The 22,224-nt window shown below is 34.9% G+C and overlaps 1 protein-coding gene across 2 annotated transcripts in view; it reads right to left on the bottom strand.

Annotated features, from left to right (window-relative positions):
* The window catches only part of efna2a (ephrin-A2a), a 141,043-nt gene extending 120,544 nt beyond the window's left edge, over nucleotides 1-20,499 (bottom strand). The window contains exon 1 of one of the 2 annotated variants that reach the window (XM_068222914.2): nucleotides 19,558-20,499. In XM_068222914.2, coding sequence (XP_068079015.1) covers nucleotides 19,558-19,667 — 110 coding nt within the window. In that variant the 5' untranslated portion in view covers nucleotides 19,668-20,499. 2 annotated transcript variants of the gene reach the window in all.
* Between the last annotated feature and the right edge of the window lie 1,725 nt (nucleotides 20,500-22,224).

The raw sequence follows: 22,224 nt of genomic DNA, 5'->3' as shown, positions 1-22,224 counted from the left end.
TCTGAAGAAAGTCTTGTTTGTTTTATTTCGGCTAGAATAAAAGCATTTGATGATTTGCCTAATTACCCTGATCTGTTAACCTAATTAACCTAGTTAAATGTCACTTTAAGCTGTATTTAATCTGTGTATAGCTGTACACAAATCTGTGTGTGTTCATATACAGCTATATATGGACACCAAAATGTAATATATTTACGTAACATGTACATATTTGTAATTCTAATTGTTGAAAAAAGGCAATTTTTGCAATATTTTGAAATGTATGACATATTTTACATGTGTGAAATCCATATGAACCTATATGTCACATTTGAAATTTGCATATATTTCTTTACATCAGATTTCTATTTGGAATCTGTGAATCGTGTGTAATTTTGACACTGGTTTTGTTTTGTTTTTTTGTCTAGAGTATTGAAAATTGACACCAGCGTTCTGAAATTTGTAGCAAAACGATTTTAAAAAACTAAGTAAATTTTGTTCCTCATACTGTATTTTATTTCTGTTACAGTGTCAGTTTTGTAGCTATTAAAGTTTTTATTATAATCAAACAAATTCAGAGTTGGAAAAATGTAACTTTGTAAAAGTAATATATTTCTCTTTTGATGAGTTGTTGTGAAGATGCAAGGTTGTGTTTATACATAAATATAGTCAAAAAATAATTATTCAATTACTACTGAAACATTTTTTTTTACACAAAACATGTTTAAAACGCAATAACCTGCGATGTACTGCGCTTTTTGCAATGCTGCTAAAAGATTAACTTGCACAAGCATGCATTTTCAGATGTTTTTCCAGTCTCCCGCATTTGCACATGAAAAAGCAAATTAGAAGCTTGTCTTCATAAACATTAATTCAAACTCTAAAGGAGATGAAGGAACATACACGCGACTTGCATGTTTGAGTGAAACCTCCACACTGTCATGTTTGAAGTGCATCCAATCAGTCAAATCCTATGCAGCTCTTTCTGATATGATGCAGAAAATATTCCTCAGGGCGTTAAAAATTAGTGATGCCATCCATGGCTCGCTCTGCCATCAACTTCATTGATATTCTTAGCAGTGCATTTGGCATTAAAAGCAAAAAGAGCACGACTCAGTAAAGAGATGCAAAAGGGGCCAAGAACTGTCCCTCTGATGCCCGAAAACCTCACTGGAGCGCTTCGGTTTCTCCTCCCACACACACGCAAACTTTGGCAAGTTTACTTTGCTATTGTCTTTTAAAACAAATCTCACCCCAACCCCCAAATACAACTCAGCCTCACTGCATCACTTTGTACATTTTTGAGGACGACTATTGTTCAAACATTCTTAAAACAATTTCTCAAGTACTTAAGTTCATATATACAGTGCTCGCCATAATTGAGTAGACCCCATTTTAAAAATTCATTTTTGTATTCATTTCTCAGTGAATATAAGCAATCTATTTTGGTGGATTTAAACAAAACAGATTTATTAAACAGATATATTTATTAAAGTAATATTTTAGTCACCAAACATATTTAGAAATTGAAACATAATACAATTAAATTCAAGGAAAAGATTGCAAGAAATAATTACAACCTACAACATTTCAACAAAATTTTACTCTTTAAAATTTGTATTTCATATTTTTGTATAACATATACATTTGGGTGTACTTGTTTTTGGACTGTTATGGTAAGTTATTTTGTTAGATAAGCTCTAAATTTGGCTTCAGTACTGACTAATCTAATGTATGCACAAATATAATATTGTATAGCTTCCTATTAAAAATATGAATTTAAAATAGAGATTTGTGAGGGATGTACTCATGCTGAGCACTGTATTTGAAATACATTTTAAAGAACAGATAAAAAAAATAGGAATTCAGAAGTGTTTATTTCAGGGTCTGGTTAATTTCCTGTTATAAACATGCATAAATGAACACTCAGGCTTCTCTTTTCCTTTTACCGATAAGCGTGTATAAGGTAACTCATATTGAATAATAGTTAATCACACAACAAAAGTCCCTTAAAAATTGGCCAAATGGTTGTTTTGCGTGAGGAAGATACTAAAATGTGAATCCTTATTCATCAAATATATATATGAAAAAAATATCAAGCATCATAAATATTTATTGTGTGGCTTCAGAAGACAGACACATACATCTAATAACTTACAAATTAATCATAACTGTGCCATAAGCATGAGGATAAGGGTGATTTAAGTTAATGAATATATATACTCTACCAGTCAAATAATTACAATTTATTAATTATTCATCAATAAATTATTAATATATATACTCTATCGGTCAAAAATTTAGGGTCAGTTTTTTTTTGTTCATGCATTTTTTTTTTATGGAAAATAAATGTTATTCAATGCAACATGTATTAAATGTAAAAAAATATATATAATTTTTTTATTATTATTATTATTTTATGTAGTTTGAAATGAAATTATTGCTCCAGTCATTATTGCTTTTATTACTATTAGAATAAATAATAATAATAATAATAATAATAATAATAATAATAATAATAATAATAATAATAATAAATATTAATGATAGTTAGACTTCTTCCAAACTTTTTTTTTGTTGTTGAACACAAAATAAGATATTTTGAAGAATGATGAAAATCAGAAACCACTGACATCCACAGTAAAAAAAAAACAAAGCAAGTAACAATTGACTTCCATAGTATTTGTTTACAAGCCTCTTTCTCAAACTGGTTTTGTACAAGCAAAGAATGAGTAAATTATGACAGAATTATAATTTGTGGGTCACCTATTCCTTCAATGGATGTAGAATATGGTCATTCTGAACAAAGCATTAATATGCACATTACAAGTACTAAAAGATGCCAATAAGCAAGTCAATAAGCAACTGGTTAGAAGTGAGAATTGGTCCTTATGCTTACTTTAGGTCCTTAAGTCTTACTTTATCATAACATCATACATTTGACTCTATCATGCATTTCCATCACAAATTCTTCAGGTTAACTTAAATCATGATGGATTGCTTGTATTTTAAGTTTTTTTTTTATATAGTTTTCCTCAAAAGTACTAATCATTAAGGTGATCTGAGGTAAGCTGAGGTCTGCAACACAATTGTTAAATGATATCTTATCTCACGCCAGTGTAATATCCTAATCATATCTGAGAGCGAGCCTTAGGAAAGGATTCTCGAATCGAGGCCTAAGGACTGCAAGCAGGTTTAGTATCAGGCTTTTATCTCAGTTAATATCTTAAACTGCCTTTAAACGCACAGGCCGAAGCGGAGCGCTGTGTAATGTATTTAGGAATTATGCTATAACCCGTTTTAATCCGTAGTTCGAAGGCACTGATAAATAACCAAACATGACTGAAATGTAGCACAGAAAATGGCTTTGGAGAATAATGGTGGAGTTAAACATGCGGTACCTACTGCTCGTGTGTAATAGCTGCCGCTGGCAAAAAGTCATGGGGGATTTAGAGACTGTTGCCAAGAAAGGAGGTTCAATCAATAACCAATCTGTTGAAGTTTTATTCTGTGACAACATTCTTAATTAAGAGCCACTGTGGGCATGTCTGCGAGGGCCCGAGAAACACAGACAGCGATGGGCTTGATATAGGACAAGCACTTTCCGGTTCTGAGCACAATGGAGTTATAGCCTGTTTTAAGGCAGCAGAAATGAGAACTTCACGCTACCTAACTCACAGCCGATCATCTGTGCCAGGAAACTCTAAATCACAGGGGAAAACACCACTGTAACCTTGTTTTTCGCATCTTAATACGTGTAAAGTAGCACACAATGGTCGAATGAAGATCACATGGCAGAATTGCCTGAGAGACACATGGAGACTTCATTATATGATGCCGATAACGCAAAAGAGCCGTTGAGATGCTATTAATCAGCGAGCTCTGATGAGCTGCAAACACTCGGCCCTCGATTCGGTGATTGGATCCCTTATCGCGAATCGCGCTCTTCACCTAAAACGAGGTGAAGGACATTATCACAATTTATTGAGTGCACTTAATTAGCCTGGAATGCACAGAGACGGAGACTCTTCAGATTTAAGCTAAAATGCTTTAAATGCTTATGTCGTTCTCCTGAACTGGTGTGATTTTTCCTTTTTTCTGTGGAACACAAAGTGAATTTTTGTTACGGAGAAAACCCTTCTGCTTTTTTTGTGATGAAAGGTAAGAGGACTGGGGCTGTCGTCAAGCTGTAAAATGACAGCAAAAGCACCAAAATCATCATAAAAATAGTTCATCTGATGTCAAATCTGACAGCGTGCCTTATGGTTGAGGGCTTTTTTTTGTTTCCGACTGCTTTTGAAACCAGTCTCATGCTCAGCGAGGCTCCAAACAGGCAGATCACAGTAACCTCACGCAAAATTTCAAACCAATAACAAAGTGTATTTTTATGTCACCAGAAACTTTCAAAAGTGACTACTGTAATAAGGGATTCTGTTGACTTTAACTTCTGCTATAAAATAAAAGTTTCTTAAGATTACAGTGTTAAAATGCCAGCAGATTCTAAATCTGCACGGTGGGTGCACAATATATTGTTTCAGCATCGATATCGCATTATGATCATTTAAAATAGCCACATTGCGGGATATACAGTACAATGATGAGTTTGTGCAATAATTTATCATTTGCATGTGTTTTTTTATGCCTGTGATTGTAAAATGATTTTAAAAAAGCATTCAGGTATAAGAAATTGTACCATTTGTGACCTTAACTTTGATTATTTTATTGAATTATTTTTAGCATTTAGTTACTGTGTTTTAATACTTTTAGGCTCAGGAAATGATAACACACTTCATTTCAATTGTATGTTTTTCTTGGTTGTATTTATAGATTGTTATGCATGAAAATACAACACATGCAAATACAGAATTGCACTGCAAATAGCACAGACAACATCGAAAGTGTGTCGGGGGACCCCAAAAAGTTTTTACATTGTTTATTAGATTTTATGGAGATGCAAATGGTAAACATTAATTCATCAATGTCTGACTAAACAAGTGCATGAAAATACTCACAACACATGCAAATATAGAAATGCACTGCAAATAGCACCCAAAATATTTTAAAGATTGTTTTTTAGATTTTATGGAGATGCACTCCCACTGTAAAATCATCCCAATCGATCTAGCATTATACATTCTACCCATATAGAGATATAAAGTCATCTGGTGAAATTGTGTTAATATCATAATGTACATTTGAAGTCAGAATTATTAGCCCCCCTGTTTATTTTTTTCCCAATTTCTGTTTAACGGAGAGAAGATTTTTTTTCAACACATTTCTAAACATAATTGTTTTAATAACTCATTTCTAATAACTGATTTCTTTTATCTTGGCCATGATGACAGTAAATAATAATTGACTAGATATTTTCAAGACACTTCTATACAGCTTAAAGTGACATTTAAAGGCTTAACTAGGTTAATTAGTTTAACTAGGCAGGTTAGGGTAATTAGGCAAGTTATTGTATAACGATGGTTTGTTCTGTAGACTATTGAAAACAAATATAGATTAAAGGGGCCAATAATTTTGACCTTAAAATGTTTTTTTTTTTTTTTATTAAAAACTGCTTTTATTCTAGCCAAAATAAGACTTTCTACAGAAGAAAAATATTATCAGTCATACTGTGAAAATTTCCTTGCTCTGTTAAACATAATTTGGGAAATATTAAATTCAAAAATAAATAAATAAATTTGTACTGATTTGACTTCAGAATTGTGATTGATTCAGAATGATTACTTTACTTTGTATAATTGATACCGCATTCTGTTTTTGTTTTTATGTTAACTTCTATTCATTGGATACCCCAGTTTCAAGAGACCGCATGGGAGGGGGTGGGGGTATTTGAATTGATATATTTCATTATAAAGTTTTTTTAACCTGTATGTTTCGTTAACAATTAATAAATGAATAATAAATAAATTTATTAAAAAAACTATTATGTTTAGAAATGTATTGAAAAAAAATCTCTCCGTTAAACTGAAATTTGGAAAAAAATTAAAAATATGAATTAAAGGGGGGGGGGTAATTTGGATAATTCTGACTTCAACTGTATATATATATATATATATATATATATATATATATATATATATATATATATATATATATATATATATATATATATATATATTTTTTTTTTTTTTTTAAATATATATATTATATTATATATATATTTTTAAGTGTAAAATACAGATACCGCAGGGAAAATAAGTATTCAACACATCACCATTTTCCTCAAAAGACATATTTCTGAAGCTACTGTTGCGACTTGAAATTTTTCCCAGATGTTGGTTACAACCAAAAAACTCCATAACTTGCAAAGAAAACAAACAACTAAGTTTTCAAATTAAGCTATGCATAATAAAATGAAATGACACTGGGAAAAAGTAATGAACACATGAAGAAAGGGAAGTGCAGAAATTCAGCAAAAGCCCAGACAGCAGCTGAAATCTCACAGTAGTTATACAGCAACCCTCTGCCCTTCGTCATTATAAATTAATAGCTGCTTTACATTATCAGGATGATAAAGATGAAATCAGGGTGGAAATTTCAGCAAGGCAATGATCCAAAACACAGCCAAGAAAACTCTTAAATGCTTTCAGAGAAAGAAACTAGGGTGTAGAATGGCCCAGCAAATCACCTGACTTGAATCCAATAGAGAATTCAAAATAAAGATCGATTTTGATAGACGAGACCCACAGAACCATTAAGATTTTTAACCTATGTTGAAGTCTGTGAAAAACTCACACCTGAGCAATTCATGTGACTTCATTCTCCATATATGAGAGGCATCTTTAAACTGGCATCACCAATAAAATCCTTTTAAATACAGTATTAAAACATTTGAGTAGTTCAGTGCTTTCTTCTTGTGTCATTCCATTGTTATTACACATAACAATTATTTCAGACTTTTTTTGTTTTGTTTTATTTTAATGTTTGTATTTTCCTAAAATCTGGCTCAATTCCATATCAACAGCTCCATCAGAAACATTAATTCCATGAAAAAAACATGACGTGTTCTTTCTTACTTGCTTGTTTTCTACCCTTTACTCATTACTACCTTACTATACTTATTTTCCCCGCTTCTTCTCAATACAGATAAATACAGCATAACTCAAACACTGATGCTGAAGCTGATTGAGGTCGTTTTAACGGATCAGTATTGTCTATATTGAAACAAATCCATTATTTGACATCATCTGCCACACAGGTGTAGTAAACGAAAAGCAGACATTGTGAAAGGAATGCATGGCTAAACTGTTGGATGTGGAAATACCAAATCAGCCAAACAGGAATGTGTAATGCAATGTGAAATGTGCAATGTAAAATGCAGCACATTCTCTAACACACACACACACTGCAATTTAATTTTTTTTGATTGTGTTAAATATTGCAATGCTGCTATAACTGCCTTTGCTGAACCACTTTCTCTAGATGAAGATGCAGAGCAGACAATGAGCAATGAACCGTGTTGACAAAGTTTAGCAAATCAAAAAAAGTGTACGAAGAACTTCAGGGTAACCTCACAAAGTTTATTAATGAATTTGTGAACAAGACTGCATCTGTGTATGTCACATGTGATTTGGTCAGAAGGCAATTAAGGCCTTTACAATAGTGTTTATTGCAATCAAAATCAGCACATGCTTCAATATGATTATGGTTTCTATGATTATGAGCTGAATCCCATCAGTTTGATCAAAGTATTGTGTTTGATTGAGGTGAAGTTTAATTGCAGTACTGCCTAAATCAACACAGCAGGGATGATGTTCATGTTTAATACACTATACAAGTTTTGTGAAGTTTGCTTATTTTTGTAAAGTATAATACAATGGTTGGATCCTTAAAGGTTCCATGAAATTAAAATATATTTTTTTTAGATATCAGTTAGCATCAGTATTTTTGGTTTTTAAGATTTGGTGTTCCAAAAATGTGACAAAATTAGCATTTAGCAGATATAAAACTGAGAAAAACATGTAAAGCTCACTTATGCTTATATGCATTTTTTTGTCTCCTAAAATTACATGAAATCATAACCAATCAGATGCTTCTCATTTGCTTTTGATTTGATGCACTTGAGCTCAACCACTCTTACTGGCAAAGCTGTGATGAAACTAAATGCTATTGGCTGTTTTTTAAAGGGGAGGAGTTACACTATGCACCACCATCTCTTTGTGTTTCATTAAATATCGAATAAAAATGCAGATTTTAAAGCACTTCATGGGACCTTTAACTAAATGTGGTCTTCAGCACACGCACACACAAACTGGATTGATTTTATTCATCTTACCCTGAATGTACCTAAAAATGTTCTTCGGGACATAAGTATCAGTAATTTCAGCAGAAAATCAAAGTTAAATGACTCTGATCTGATCAAAACTCAATTAAAATACAAATGACTATTTTTGTCATTTAAAACAAGCCATTTCTTATTCACCATTAATTGACACCATGGGTTATTATCGGGGCTTGATTTGTGAATATCTGAATCCAACACCTCTACCCACCCCACTCTTTATTTCTTCTGTGACTCCCCAACCCTCTTCACTTTTGTCCACGACATCTCTCCCTCCTTTCGTAACATGCCGGATCCGTTATCCTGTTCCGGGATCTCACAATTAACAAATTAAGCACTGGTTATTATGTTTACTATCTGCCATGGCCATAGTGCTGTATTGAGAAAAGAGCTGATGATGTAAATTCATATACATAGCTCTATTATTAGATGCTTACTTAACAGCTGTTTTCTTGCCACTGTCATATTTATTGAGAGGAAAGTGTCCAGTATACATTTACCTATTCATCTAAACCACAGGTGTCAAACTCAGTTCCAAAAGGGCCGCAGCTCTGCACAGTTTAGTTCCAACCCTGATTAAACACACCTGATCAAACTAATTGAGTCCTTCAGGCTTGTTTGAAACAAACAGGTAAGTGTGTTGGAGCAGGGTTGGAACTAAACTGTGCAGAGCTTCGGCCCTTCAGGAATTGAGTTTGACACCCCTGATTAAACACTGCACTCAGCAGCATCAACGCCATTGATATGTTAGCTAAAAGTAAACAGCTATTTGCAAATATCTTTTTAAGCTAAAAAAAAACAAAAAAAAACTTTGAAATGATTACGTCTGGGCATTCTGTAAAACTTTCATATATTTTACTCTCTTTTACTCTTTTCACTCTCTCACAATATTTCTCGCAGAGGCTGTATCCTTCAAAGGCTGCTTATCTTATTCATAGTTTCTTATGATTTCTTATGACATGCAATGTTGAAAACAGCTGTGCTGTTAATTTTTTTGGTGAAAACTTTTTTGAGAAATTCACCTTTTTACTCACATTTCTAACTCCAATCAGCTTTATACTAAATTACGTATACACATTGATGATGTGAGAACATTCATGTTAAGGCAAAGTGTTTTTAAAATAAAATTTGAGTACTTATTCAATAATTTTATTTATCCTTTCATTTTTTACAATATCAGTACTTCTACAATGTAATGTTTATTTAATTAAAATATGTTGTACATATGACAAATTAACATTTTTCATTTCATTATGAATCCATATCTTTGCCATTGCAGATTTCAAATGCATTTATGCATCCTTCATTGCACAAGTACCTTGCAATCAACAGGGTAGGCGACATGAGCGAAATGATAATTAACAGAAATAAACCACAAAAGAAGAAATCTCTCTCCATCAGCACAGGAATCCTACAATCAGATTTTCACATTTCATATACAGTTGGTCTATTCAGCGACTGCTGAACAAGCATGTGTCAGGCCTGAATCTGCACACCCTAAAACAATGGCGAGCTGCTGCTCCACAGTGCCGCAAATGTTCCGACAGCTTGAAAAATTCCTTGAGTTGTATTCCCAAGGCAGACACAGCATACTGCACAGGCAAGACATACAGCAAAATCAACATCCACAACATTCACAACCCTGGCTATGTATTTAAAGAGAAAGATTTATGAAAGTTTACTGGAAAAGGACATGCTTTTTCTCCAGATTGCTTGTGGAAAGTGGAAAAACACGTAATAATGTAGTGGTTTGCCACAGGTCTTACCGCCGCCTCAGGGTTAAAGCGGCACCTTGTGCTACTTTAAGATGTTTCAGAGCATTACTTTTAAGTAACAGCAACGTTTAGACCATGTCTTTCTCAAAGTACATGTTTTATTCTGATTTCCGCAGATAAACAAACACGGCTGCTAGACATGATGAAATGTTTAAGCTCTGGGAAAACCATGAAACTGCATTAATACATAACAGACACGGAGTTGCAATTAAAGTCTTACGCACCAAAAACGCAGCAAAAATCAAGAACTACTACAAATATGTTGAATTATATGTATATATAAAAAAAGAAGTACAATCAGGGCATGGACTAAAAACAGAACAGAGCACTCTGACAGGGTACAACCAAATGATAAAACCAAAGGGGATGAATCTTTAACCAGCAAACCTACATATTTCAAGACGTATTCCCAAATGACGATGAGTCACAGTTGAAGCACCTGGAGAGAGCGCAGTTAAAAAAAAGAAAAAGAAAAAGAGAGACGTTCAAACAGAGAGAAAGAATAAAACTTAGCTAACAACCATTCCAGTTTTGAAAATCCTCCATTTCCTGACAGGATTGCGCCGTGTTTTGAAAACATAATTCATCTGCTGAAAGATTTCAGCAGTGTGGCCCCAAAGCGGGACTGTCTCTACAGAGACAGCTGGGTAAAAACATCTTGAAAATACATTTTTGTAGCCATGAAGGTTGCGAACTTGAAATAGACAGGAATGGCAAATCAAGCTTTTTTTTTTTTGTTCTGCAAACGGCTACTTGAGCTTCTACCTGCTTTGTCTGACAAGAGGAAATGTGATCGCCTTCGGATACTCAGGCGTAAGGACAAACGAGCATGAAGAGATAAATGAGATTCATTCGAAAAATTTAATTCCACCTGAAATGTAAATGACAAGAGCAAGCGAAGGGTATCACATAAAATCCGAGCTGGACTGCTTAAGATTCTCACCGTTTAAACATGAGTGTTTCAAAGCCATTACATCATCATCGATTCACAGCTGCGAATCGTCAAAATCGTGGTTGTGCAACCCCACCAAACAGCAAACGAAAGGTTACAATTAATTAAATTCAATCACCAACAACAATAAGTCAGTATAATGACTTGCAAACCGGACCCTTCGACGCAATGTGTGTTGCGCAGGCAATTTACTTTAAGATATTCATGCTGTTTTTCAGAAGCCGCGTTTTTCATGGCTTCCATCTAGACCTTTTCACATTTTCATTGTTTCCATAATGGTAACAATTTAGGGATGAACCTGCATGCAAATAACCCTCGGTCGCTTGGCTGTGCCAGGACGTCAACAGAAAGCACTACAGCAGGCCCCAAAAGGCAGCCGCAGAGTGTCTAAGAAAAAAAAGCAGTGTGAGCCGTCAAGGGAATAATGACAGCAGCCATCTATGAATCACTGTGAGCACTGGATTCCTCAGCTCCACTTGTTTTTTTTTCTCTTCTTTCCTTTGCGAAGGCAGAGACAACATCCAGCACTAGCTGTCCCCAGCCAACCGCAGCACACAACTTGAGCGAGAGGCTATGAGCCGGGACTTCTGTTAAGAACCTCAAAGCTTTCAAGAAGAGAGGGCCTTTTGAAGGATAAACCACAGGATTAGATTAGTCCATCCTCTTGGGTTACAGAGCTGGGCATCTTCCCTTTTTTTCATCTGGACCCCCAAGAGGCCAAGCATATTGGCATTGAGGGGATGTCCATCTTCTTTTCAGTGTTGGCTTCAATAGAAAACCCCTGACAGGGAGCTTAGCAGAGAGAAAATATGATTCATGGCAAGCTTTTAATGCTCAAGGTGAATTGCCCTGCAAAAAGGCTCACCTCGATTGTCACTACAATACTGCAAGAGGACTAGAAGGGAGGTCAGGGCGAGCTGAAAAGTAAAGCTGACCCCTGGGCGCTCTTTTTCCGATTGTTTCTTGTGCAATCCCTTGGTGGGGCGTCAGTGCGCCTCTTTTTGATAGAGCTGCTGAAAAATAATAGAAATACATGTTCTCGGGGCGCACCGGCAACAGGGTTATAGACTACTCTTGACTATAAAAAGCGGTTTTGTGTTGTTCTGAAAACTATTGTGGCGTATTAAATTAAATATTTACACTGGAAAAAATAAAGGTTGAAGAAACTTTACATCCTTGGAAACTTTCCATAGTACAAAGGGTTATTTAAAGCTGGTTCACACTAGGGATGAAAACTATAGCTAAAAGACATAGTTATATAAATCCTTCTGAATATAAAATAATAGCAGATTCGACACCAAAGTCAACAATAAGAGAGCAATAACAATAGCAGCATTAGAATCGCTGACAGAATGTTTTATTTCCCCAGTTCACTCTAAAAGGGGGGTTTTCAAAGCAATGCCAAAGATCCAATTTTGGATTAAAAGAACCATTTTTCTTTGTGAGAAGAACATTTTAGCAAGCTAAAGAATCTTTTTACACTATAAAAAAACTTGTGTGTAATGGAAAGTTTAAAGGATCTTCATGTAATCATCAATAGCTGTTTCCATCCACCTAATTTTACGCACATTTTGGATATGTGCATAAAAAAATGGTTAATGGACACACCACACCCAGATGCACATCCATTTTGAAAATGCGCATGAAAAATCTTTTTGCAAAACAAGTTTTTTCGATAAAAAAAGAAAAGATGTGCATAAACTACAATGGAAAGTGAACAAATTCCAGTAAATGCATTTAAAAAGTGATTTTGTGTTAAAATGTGATGATAAAAATGTGCGTGAATGGACAAACCAGCAGGCTGAGCACACTGTAAACCAGGGGTCTCAAACTCAAATTGGCGAGGGGTCATATCAGCGACTGACAATTCATAGGAGGGCCGCTTTACCATTCAAGCACAAGAAAAAAGGGGAAACCTGTTGTAATTGATGCACTATCAAAGCAATAGTATCAAAGTATCAAAGCTCCATCTTTTTGTTTCTTGTTGTACACATTGAAGGGGTGGTTTAAATTGCAATAAAAATACTACAAATGAATAATAGGCATAATAATAATTATCCCAATCAATTGTTGCTTAACCAAAAGTTTAACAAATAGCGCAAAACAGCAAAAAAACTGATTAGGTAAAGTATGTATATATTCACATTTACTTTAGCATGTTCAATTCAGCCAGCAGTAAAATTTTACTAATGCACTAATGTATTTTTTTATAGAAATCTTAATATGCATATGAGGAAAATTAAATGAGAGCATCTGAATCGAATATTAGCGAAATGATCATATTACACCACCAACATAACGTGTAAGCCATGGAGATGTGTTTGTTCAACAAAATACAGGCAGTATAAAACTGATTATAAGTAGATGACCCTTGAATATTTACAAAAATAGAGCTTTAGTAAAAATAAAGCACTTACTGACATATAGTTAAAGGTTAAAACAGCCCAAGAAATAATCTGCATGTGCTTTACTTTCGACTGCAAGCTGAGAGAAACCATTAGTAGCCCGAACATTTTGTGCAGTACTTTAAATGTCCAGTAGGTGGGGGTCAAAACCACAAGTGGCTTTATGCAAATAAAGAATGAAAAAAATAAAGGTACGCGAGCCGTCACTGAGGTTGTACCTATACAAAAGGTACAAATTTGTACCTAAAAAGTACTTATTATTATCTTAAGGGTACATATTAGTACATCAAAAGAACAAAAGTGTGCCTCTTAAAATTTGTAGGTACTAATATATACTTCTGAGGTACCAATATGGACCCTTCAAATACAAATGTATACCTTTTGAATGGGTACCAGCCCAGTGACAGCTCGCCTACCTTTATTTCTGAGAGTGTACAACAATAATAGTAATTCAAAAATATATCTTTTGTTGGAACGAATCTGGTTATATCTATGACGTCAGTTGCCGATGGGAGGCTGCAAATGGTTTGCTGGCTGGCAGTTTGAGGCTCCTGCTGTAAAACATCTGAAATGTTGTTTTGGTCATTCTAAAACGCTGTAACCATTTCAGCATTAGTCTTCAAACACCACCGCATTCATTACGTGTCGGGATCATCTTCTAAGATGCAAGTCATTTATTAAATGAAAAAAAGATTCATGTAACTTCTCCTACCGCAGCAAATTCCATTTTCACTGTTGATGTTTGGCATCAGTTAATTAGGAAGTTGACGATTTTGTTGTCTTTGACTTGTTGGATAAAATGAAACACTGCTTTATTCGCACGTCTTTTATGCGATGTTGCTGTTTTGCACATAAATTTAATGACTATTTCTGGAAAACATAGAAACATGAATACCACAGGCAATGAAAACGAATCTTTCTTTAAAGCGACATGCTTTAAAAAGTTTTTTTATGAGCACTAATGGAAAAATTTCAACTTCCAAGGAAACAATCCATTCCAAATGCTATTTACAGTGCAGGTTTCTCTTTGGGAGACAATGATTTTTCTATAGCATCACTATGGAAAAACTCTTACAGCTTAACATTTTTAAGAGCACAGATGCAAAAAACCTAAACTGAAGTGCATGCTTAAAAAACAAGAATAGTAACATTGTCGGAGCCTGGTTTCTCTCAAGGCTTTTTTCCCTTCACTCTCGTCAATGGGTGAAGTTTTGTTCCTCGCCACTGTCACCACTGGCTTGCTTGGTTTGGGACTTGTGGAGCATCGATGGATTTGCTCTTCAGCTGTGAAATTTAAGCCACACTGAACTGAACTAAACTAAACTTCAACTCTGAAAACCGAACTGACAGTTTCAATTTACTAGAACTTCTGTGTTAAGCTACTTTAACATAATCTACATTATAAAAGCACTATATTAATAAGCATGAATTGAATTGGTGGGCTAGATGTTAAGAGTTATCTGTCTTCGTAAAAAAAAAAAGTGGAACAAATAAAAAAAATAGGTCTTCGTTTAGATTTTTAATGTATTCTGTAACTGAAAGGTTTTTTTGGATAATCAAAATCTCTCTATATATATTTCTTCGCATAAATACAAAAAAAGATTTTGGAACCTACCAATTGAAAAGAAATCATAAACAGGGAAAACGGATTTGGGACTCTAACACTGCACATTTATGGTCCTAAAGCGTGGAAAAATGGCAAAGTATCCTGCTAAATAAGGATTAACGCAGACTGAATGCATCAGGGTGGCTTAGTCAATGGAAAAAAATTCAAATCCAGCCCCACATTTTATAGAGGTGGAAGAGCATGCACCCAGCTTGAGAAGAAATCTTCCTCTGAGCCTCTTTAATATTTTAAACCTCGGCAGACTACTGATGTACTGCAAGACAGCCGCTCTTAACTTTGTTAATTCAGCCGTGAGAGCACCTTCGCCGTGTTTATTTATCTAGCCAAGCTCTACCTGAGGAGCTGCATGTCAAAAGCCATTAGCCTGACATCCCCTGAGCAAACCCTCCAAGCCAGCCAGAGAGCCCTGCTCACAGATACCCTTCAAATAAAGAGGAATGAGCAATGTCAAGGAACTTCACAGGGAACGTATGATTTCAAAACCCGTCAGCCTCTGAAAGCCAGATTATCCTGAATCTCTTCAGAACTAGCCACATTATGAGAACAATAGGATGGGATTCTTGATTCGCTTCATGTAAGAGCTTCTGAAAATACTGTGTAATATTCAGCTCCGGCTTCAGGCGTCAAATATTTTTCTGGTTTCTACACATCAGAGAGGATTTAACAAGTTCTGCCTGGTATTGTTAATATTTCGAAAATATTCAGAGCCGAACTCTGATAGCATCAGCGGCAGTGGACAAATCCTAGCAAATATGATCTTTACTTACTATTTTATCTCACCCTCAAGTAATTTCAAAGAGGATAAGCCATGTTAAACCCATATTCAGTCAGAAATCTTTGATGGACTTTGCAAATTCCAGTCAACACAAACGTTCACAGTCCATACAAACAACACTTTTTTAAAACGAATACTTAGCAAATACAAGAAAAGCCTATTTTAATCACTCAGACCTTGTAGCAATAATGATACATGGAGTTTCTGTATGGCAAGCCGTTTTAACATCTATAACACAGACAGATTTTTTTTTACTTGACTCGTATTTACTAGAAACTCATTAGTGGCTAGTACTTAATCATTACTGGTCTTTTGGTGCAAGTTAGTATCCCAATAGCATTGGAAATAGCAAAAAACTATTAGCATTTGGCTAGCATGTGTTCCAATAGTTGCTGACACTATTTTTAATAAAGCTTTTAACTAGAAGTTGTTATATAATGGTATGTTTACACTGTGACATACTTAAACCAATTAAGTTTTTATTTTGTCAAAATTTTTTGTGCTGTAATTAGTACCAATACTTTAAAGTTGGCTTAAAATCAAAATTGACAGTTTATTTTGCTAGCTCACATTGTTATTCTTAGCGTGAATAATCCGTGCAAGCTAATTGAGAAAAAAATAGTTTGTTGTAGTAATGTTCAATGAAAGTCTGGTCATTTGCCTCCATGTTTGGAGAGGTTGTCCTTCTGTTGACATCAACCTGTGGTAGGGCTAGGTGATATGGCAAAAATGCAATCTCAATAATTATTTTCCATATTAAGCGATAACGATAAATATTTCGATATAAGTTGTTAATGCTTACAGATTTAAAAGAGCACCCCAACAATGAACACAAAAATTAGAGGGTCCCTTAGATAGCGTAACATATTTTTGGCCGATAAATATTTGGTAGCAAAATATCTCGAATATCAACACATTTTTAGATTTTCATTGTTGTACATTTCTGCTGTGTGATTGACTCTTAGATTATTATAGAGTGAAAAAGTCCAGAGCTTATCATTGTTATTGACATAGGTTTATCACGATTCAATATAATATTGTTTATTGGCCCAGCCCTAACCTGAGGGCTACCAAAGCAACTGTATAATAATACCCTCTTTCACCGTTAGTTTGCTAGGAGGGAATGATGCGCAAAAGAAAGCTCCGCCCCCTACTCAATATTCCATTTTAGTTAAAAGTACCTCAACTTACTGGAATAAAATTCTCAGCAACTTTAAGTACTTGCACATGCCCATCCGCTTGTTAAATCCTGACGTATGGAATACTGTTTCCGGGTCCAAGCCGCTACTAATTTGAATTGAGAAAATATTCGTTTATGACCCTTTTTGGACATATCACACATTAAAGAAAATTTTATTATAAAATCATGATCAATCACCATGACAGCAATATTTTAACAATTTATAAAAAAATGTATCACTTTCTGGCCATCTGATATTGTGATCGTGATTTACAAAAGTATTACATCGCTATGCCCTAATTTATTATTATCATTTGTCGAGTCTCCCCATACAGTTGGAGAGCGATTGGACCCGGAAGCCGCTTCACGTGACGTCACACTTAAGAAGCAGATTGACTGAATAAGTAATATGCATAAACAATGCCACAAGTTTTTAATCACTTAAATCTTCCTCATATTCATTTCCCCCAATTTAATAAAAAATATCTAATTTATTCATATCCCCAAAAGGTCTTTGTTGAGTAAATGAAGCACCAAAATACATTTGTAGTTGACAACATTGTAGTGTAAACACTGCCAAGTAAACATAACTATTACAAATTTCCTGTAAGAACAACTGGGAATATTATTAATCATGAAGCAGACATGATTAGTCAGCGGATAATTTAAAAAAGCTAATCATAGTTAGAGAAAAGTGTCACTTAACAGATTGGATAGAAGGTGTCTCATAAATATTTTCACTTAAGTGCCAATAAATTAGTGCCAATATTTTGGAAATAATCAGTCCTTTTACTAATAGGGTATATGCGGAGCTAGTGTTTTTCCCATACTGATAAACTTCCGGTGACCTGTAATTATGAGTTTTTTTCCATTTTATACAGTTCCTTTTACAGCATCGATGTTGTAATGTCATTAAAATACAATCAGTTAAACAGACTTTGGCATTCATTTGGTTGCTTCAAACGTAAAACAAGCCAAAAAGCCGTTTACTCGCATGAGCCCGTCAGAAGCTCCATTGAATATACTGAGGTAAAATAAATGCTCATATCATAAACACACGGTGGGGAAAATGTAATTTAATGCAGTGCTTCTTGTACAATCTAAGACCCACATTATATCGAATTTCACTCAGCCAGTGGAGATCGCCGATTTTGCATTGGCATACAGGTCAGTGGAAACGATTAACCCAGGTTACTGGCAATTTAAAAGTCCTATTAGCATGCTTCGGCATATACCCTATAGGACTTAAAACCAGTGACAGCAACAACTGTAATAATCGTCTTTATGTAAAACACTCCCTATTTAAATGTAAGGCCAATTCACAGTGCGCAGACAAATGTTGGAGTTTGCTGTATCACTGTTTTCCATGTCTACTTCTGTTGCCAATGGCCAGAGTTTGTTTTTACTCAACTGTTTTAAACTGCATTTGCAGGATCATGGGACGTCTGAGCAGTGTGATATGATATGAATCTGACCATGGACCAGATAGGCTTCATGTAAAATGTATTTTAATGCTGTGAGAAAGATTTATTAAGTAAATTAATTAATCATTGCACATGGCGGTTGCTAGGGCAATGTGAACACATTTGTTTGTTGGTGTTTGTTTGTGAGGTGTAAATTGGCCTTTGGTGGTAATGAGCACTACACCAGTAAATGTTAATTTACTATACATAAAGAAATAATTATGATAATAATAAATGTTTTAAAGCCTTGTGCAGAATGCCCTAATGCTTACAAGAGAAGTTATTTATTATAGATTTCCTTAGAGTATTCCTTTACTAGTAGCCTAATATTTTTAATCATTTAATCAGATTTGTTTAGAACCATAAAGTGGGCATTCTGAATAGTTATTAAATACTACAAGGAGAAAGCTAGTTTTTGCTAGAGACAGGGGCGGATTTAGGGATTTGGGGGCCCAACAGTCCTAAAACAAAACCATTTGCAGTTTTATAATAATATTTTTTTATTCATTTATTTTTCTTTTTTTAAATATCACTAAATCTCCTTTTCCATGTTTTATCTTAATGAAATCTCTACATTTTAAATTATTTGTTTACCTAAATTGAATTCACGACTAAAAGGAATGAAAAAAAAATTGAAAATAATTAATTGTTTGTAAAACTGACTCTTTACCTGACTTGACTGCTCCATGATTGGGATGAAAGACAAATTTGTGTTTAGATAATTACATTAAAATGAAGTTAAATTTGTCAGACCATCACCATACAAAATATGATATAAAACAATTTTATGCGTATAATTTCTAGTTCTATGTATTTATTTTCTGAGGCCCTAAGTGGCTGCTTACTTCGCTTATTGATTAAATCCGCCCCTGGCTATCCCAATTAAATAATAAATACAGACATTTCTGGGCACTAAGCTGGTCGCTGGTAATACATTTTGTTTTCGTGTGCGTGTTTTACTTATGAGTAAAATTAGGTATCAGCATCAACTGGACCAGTTGAGGAATCCCGAAAATAATGGAGTTGCAATGAATCTCAACAGTTATTAGACGAGCTGGCTAACACAGTAAGCTAAATATGAAATCAGCTTGCCATAGCGTGCACTCACCTGGAGTTTGAGCTGTTCCAGTAGACCGCATGTCTGTCTGAGATGATCCTGTCGTCCGACCATACGGAGACCCAACACACAACCGTAAAAACCACCAGAGACAACTCCATTTGAGTTGTTTTACAAGTCTTCACCTCCAAACGAAGATTTTCGGGCGCTTATTTCAGAGGCAACTTTTCAAATACCTGCTTGAGCGAATGTACACACGCAGTTTGGAGCATCATAACAAGACTTATAATCCAGAGTGATTTTCATTCCCTTTGACCGACAGAGCAGCATCACTTTCTCGCTCACTTCAGAATCGACACACAGTTGATTGTTTTTAGGGGGAAATCCATCACAGTTGTTTCTAATGTGGCAACAGGGCTCCGGGGTCAATTTTCTTTAGAGCTGTGTCAAAAATGCGTCCATCATCTGATCGCGGGACAGTGCGATGCCCGTCTCCGACAATGATGCTCCCGGTTTGCAGCGGTGCAACTTCCAGAGACCTCTATCCCATGTGGTCTGCACGAGAAACACACGAAACACGTCCCCGTCCGTAACACACGCCTTTCTGATTTACGGTTGTTCAGAGCTCCATCTTTAATCGCACAAGTTGTCTGCTACAATAGTTGTTGTCGGAATCGTGTTGTTTGTGTCTCGCTCCGGGTGAAAAAGCAGAGATCCTACGCACATCTCAAGCCGCTTGCACGAGTCCTTCCTGTCCTGGAGGAACAAAGGCAATTTTGCCCCATACTGCCTTGGTCATTTCTGCCTTTGAGCACTGTTTGGGTTGTTTTTTTTAAAGAATTGCTAAATATTCAGCGTCGATCGACTAGATGATGCGGGCTTTCTGGAGCATCTGACTCTCGCACTTCTTCATAATTCATCGGCTGATCGCGGATCTGATTCGTGCGCGACAGTTGTTCTCCTCCTCATCATCATCATCGGCGCTGTACCTTCAGGAGGGGGCGGGGCCTGCGCGAGCTCCTCAAACTCACCTCCGACATTTACTTTGTCGTCTTGAGATCACTCATATTATGCGCCTTTACGCTATTGTTTGTGCATTTTAGCGCCATTTTTTATTTTCTTTCCCCCCTAAATTGGCCATATTTAAAAGCTTCGCCTCGCGTGGGCTATAGGCAAAACTTAAATCCCCATTGTTCCCTAAAGACTGAAATATTTTGACTACTTTTTAAAGTGATAAATCACCCCGAAATTAAAATGTAGCCACCATGTACTCACACTCAAGTGACTTCAAATGTTTTGTGTCTTTCCTCTGTTGAACGCAAAAGAAGATATTTTAAAGAATGTTAGAAAACTGTACAGGTTTTCAGCTTTCTTAGGTATATTATATGTAAAACAAAGTCCAACAGGTTTGGAACAAATGAGGAAACTCATGAGTAAGAAAATTTATAGAATTTCAATTTTAAATTCAGCTTAATTTAAATAATAATTACAAGTATAATTTTAAAATAGCCTATATTTATTCCTCATTTTTATTAAGACCCCCCATTCCCAATATTAAAAACATATGAATTGCGAAAGAAAATGTACTTGTTTGAAAGACGGTGGCAAAGTATAAAGACTCTTTGAAAGTTCTGATTGATTTTGAGCAGGGGTGCCTAAAATTCTCCTTATGAAGGACCGAAAACCAAACTTGATTGAGACTAGTGGGCCAAAGATATACATTGCCATAGAAAATTGCCTAATTTATTTAGTAAAAAATCAAAGATAACTAGAAAACATTGCTTTATATTAACTAAAACACACACACACACACACACATATACATATATATATATATATATATATATATATATATATATATATATATATATATATATATATATATATATAAATGATTTTTTTTTACATTTATTTTTTTTATTTTATCATAAACATGTTAGAGCAACAAGTAAGAAGTTTAATCAAAAGAAAAAAAAAGTTACATTAGACTTTGTGCTGATTTACTCACTGAGGTCTTTTGCATACTGTCAAGTGACAGTATACTTGCATAATAAAAACCCAGATTCATTTACAAAGTTTAAATTTAAAACACCCCAAGCCTCTCCATCATTCTTACATTTCATTAAAATGGGATGGTGGGCCAAATCGAAGCCTACATTCAGCCAACTTTGGCCCACGGATCCTACTTGGGGCATCTCTGCTCTAGAGTGTTAGCACAAGTCATTAAGTAATTGTCCCCCCCAATTATGCCAGAAATTATATTGGTATATCAATTAGCTATACATCAAATTACATTTTACGATGTGTACTTTGGAAACAATGAGTGCATCTAGTCTTTAAAATATTTTAAGAATATATTCAATTGTCCTTCCAAGTCCCTTTGGAAGTTTGCAAGAACTGTTATGTTTTATCATTTTACTGCAACTCAAGTCACAAGTGAGGTGAATTTTTAAAAAACTTAAACACGTCAGGTAGAGGGGCTTTTAGAAAACTTTCTAAATAATATGGATTTACCACAGCTGTAGAGAAGCTGCTTCACCTGATTCAATAACGCAACGCTCTCAGCCGTGAAAAAAGGTTTGCTGGTAGCAGTCTACTGGGGTCACTACAGTCACTCCCTGCAAGTCCCCACTACAGCTTCTGCTATTTATGACTTCAAACTGCAATTTCTAAATTGCCATTTGTTGTCAAACGAAATACTTTTTCATTTATTATTCA

The sequence above is a fragment of the Danio rerio genome, chromosome 2, assembly GCF_049306965.1.
Source record: "Danio rerio strain Tuebingen ecotype United States chromosome 2, GRCz12tu, whole genome shotgun sequence".
Lineage (NCBI taxonomy): Eukaryota > Metazoa > Chordata > Actinopteri > Cypriniformes > Danionidae > Danio > Danio rerio.
This window is presented reverse-complemented; position numbering and strand designations above follow the sequence as displayed.